The sequence below is a fragment of the Megalops cyprinoides genome, chromosome 19 (genome assembly GCF_013368585.1).
Source record: "Megalops cyprinoides isolate fMegCyp1 chromosome 19, fMegCyp1.pri, whole genome shotgun sequence".
NCBI classification, from domain to species: domain Eukaryota; kingdom Metazoa; phylum Chordata; class Actinopteri; order Elopiformes; family Megalopidae; genus Megalops; species Megalops cyprinoides.
This window is the reverse complement of record NC_050601.1, coordinates 12,538,589-12,541,139: the sequence shown is the minus strand read 5'-3', so window position 1 is coordinate 12,541,139 and position 2,551 is coordinate 12,538,589. Positions and strand designations below refer to the sequence as shown.

At 46.6% G+C, this 2,551-nt stretch overlaps 1 protein-coding gene across 1 annotated transcript; it reads left to right on the top strand.

The window, feature by feature from the left end:
• The first annotated feature begins 978 nt into the window (after positions 1–978).
• On the top strand, positions 979–2,304 carry LOC118794272 (ATP-sensitive inward rectifier potassium channel 12-like). The gene has a single exon (XM_036552490.1). The coding sequence runs from the start codon at positions 1,015–1,017 to the stop codon at positions 2,302–2,304; it is 1,290 nt and encodes a 429-aa protein (XP_036408383.1). The 5' UTR covers positions 979–1,014.
• The last annotated feature ends 247 nt before the right edge of the window (positions 2,305–2,551 follow it).

Sequence of the window (2,551 nt, the reverse complement as noted above, 5' to 3'; positions counted from 1 at the left end):
GAGCCATAATGTACCATCACAATATGAAATGCCACTGGTTTAATTGTGATGTGAATTCTGAAAGGAAAAAACACAGGCAGATTATATAAACATTTGCTTTACTTAAATTTCTTGATTGCATTTCACCTGATTCAAAAGTCCCTGAAAGGCAAAAATAGAGTGCTCACTGAATCCCAGTGAGTTCTGTCTTACTGACTGGGATTCAGTGTCTTACTTTTTTTGCAAAAGTAAAAGTCACAGTGATTTATGTCTTACATACATTATATCATAGCTGCTATTGACACTACATTTTAAACACAAAAATTTACAGAACTTTTATTGAGTAAAAATATGTATTTCTATTATAATGTTTACAACAAAAAAGGCAATCAATAACATTTTAACAATATTTCTGAAAGCAGGCAACCACAGAATGAGCACTTTAGCAAGGCCCAATTGAAAAATGCCCAGAAATAACTATTATGTAGCTAGTTGGTACTACTATATGTATTTAATTTAATGCTGTATTAGCAGCTTGCGAGCAATGTATGTAGCAATTGATTTACTTGGGAGATAAAAGAAATTAATTTCATTTTCAGTATTTCAGTTCAAGTGTTACTGATAATACTCCCTTTACACACCTACTGTTTATATATAATTCACAAGATAAGTTGTTGGCATATTTGTTCTTTTTATCAATGCTAGCTACCTTTCAGTGAGATTGTTTCTGTTTTTTAAGGCAATGATAGACACAAATCGCATCATTAGGGAGACCTTGATTAAACAAGATGTAGCTCAAACACAACCATAATGCCTATATTATGCTATTTCAGTCTGTATCAGAACCTGTAACTGATCTGTGCTTGCTTTGCTTCTTTCTACAGGGTGTTGGCAGTGTGCACAGATACCCCGCTTGGATTAGATTTGTTACTGTGAGCGGTCTCTCTCGTCGTTGTGAATGGTTTGGCCAGCGGTCACTGGGAGTTCAGGGCTGCGTGACTTTGCGACTCCACATTGCCTGGTCTCCTGCGAGGCATGAGCGTGGGCAGGACTGGCCGCTACAGCATCGTGTCCTCCGAGGAAGAAGGCCTGCGCCTCGCTACCATGCCCGGGATGAACGGCTTCGGCAACGGCAAGATCCACACGCGCCGGAAGTGCCGCAACCGCTTCGTCAAGAAGAATGGCCAGTGCAACGTCCAGTTCGCCCACATGGACGAGAAGTCCCAGCGCTACATCTCCGACATGTTCACCACCTGCGTGGACATCCGCTGGCGCTACATGTTCCTGGTCTTCACCCTGGCCTTCGTGGTCTCCTGGCTGGCGTTCGGCCTGGCCTTCTGGGTGATCGCGCTGGTCCACGGCGACCTGGACAACCCCGGCGGGGACGAGAACTTCACGCCCTGCGTGCTCCAGGTCAAGAGCTTCGTGGGGGCCTTCCTCTTCTCCATCGAGACGCAGACCACCATTGGCTACGGCTTCCGCTGCGTCACGGAGGAGTGCCCCATGGCGGTCTTCATGGTCGTGTTCCAGTCCATTGTGGGGTGCGTCATTGACTCTTTCATGATTGGCGCAATCATGGCGAAAATGGCCCGGCCCAAGAAGAGAGCCCAGACGCTCCTCTTCAGCCATAACGCGGTCATCGCCATGAGGGACGGCAAACTTTGCCTCATGTGGCGGGTGGGGAATCTCAGAAAGAGCCACATTGTGGAGGCCCATGTCAGGGCACAGCTGATTAAGCCACGGATTACTGAGGAAGGGGAGTATATACCTTTAGACCAAATAGATATTAATGTCGGCTATGACAAAGGCACAGACCGGATTTTCCTGGTCTCACCCATCACGATTCTTCACGAGATCGATGAAGAGAGCCCCCTGTTTGGCATCAGCAAGCAGGACTTGGAAACATCTGACTTTGAGATTGTTGTTATACTTGAGGGCCTGGTGGAGGCGACTGCCATGACAACGCAGGCGCGCAGCTCATATCTGGCCTCAGAGATCCTGTGGGGTCACAGGTTCGAGCCCGTCCTCTTTGAGGAGAAGAACGAGTACAAAGTGGACTACTCCCACTTTCACAAAACCTTTGAGGTGCCGTCGACCCCTCGCTGCAGTGCCAAGGACATGGTAGAGAACAAGTTCCTGGCCCCCAGCACCAACTCCTTCTGCTATGAAAACGAACTCGCTTTCATGAATAGGGATGAAGAAGAAGAAGAAGAAAACGGCGACAGGGTCGTGGATGAAGCTGGGAACAACCGACATGAGTTAGAAAGACTACAAGTCACCATCCCCCTGGATCAAAGGTCATTCCGCAGAGAATCTGAAATATGACCTGTCACCCCTGGCTGAACTTCAGCTTTGATTATAACTCTTTCTCAGTTTTGTTTATTCATGAAAACATGCAGAACAATGCAAGTGCCATAAGAAAGCTTGACTTCTGTAACAGCGTTACAAAGTCAAGAGATGGGCAATAGCTGGTGGGGCTGAAGGCGTAACTTCTAGCACGACTAGAAATGAGGCTTCCTCAAAGTGTCGTCAAGAATGTCAGAGACAAAGAAAATGGTCAACGAAAGACCCT

What these genes read in the sequence shown, in the direction of transcription:
- LOC118794272 (XM_036552490.1), top strand. Translation starts at nt 1,015, where the DNA reads ATGAGCGTGGGCAGGACTGGCCGCTACAGCATCGTGTCCTCCGAGGAA.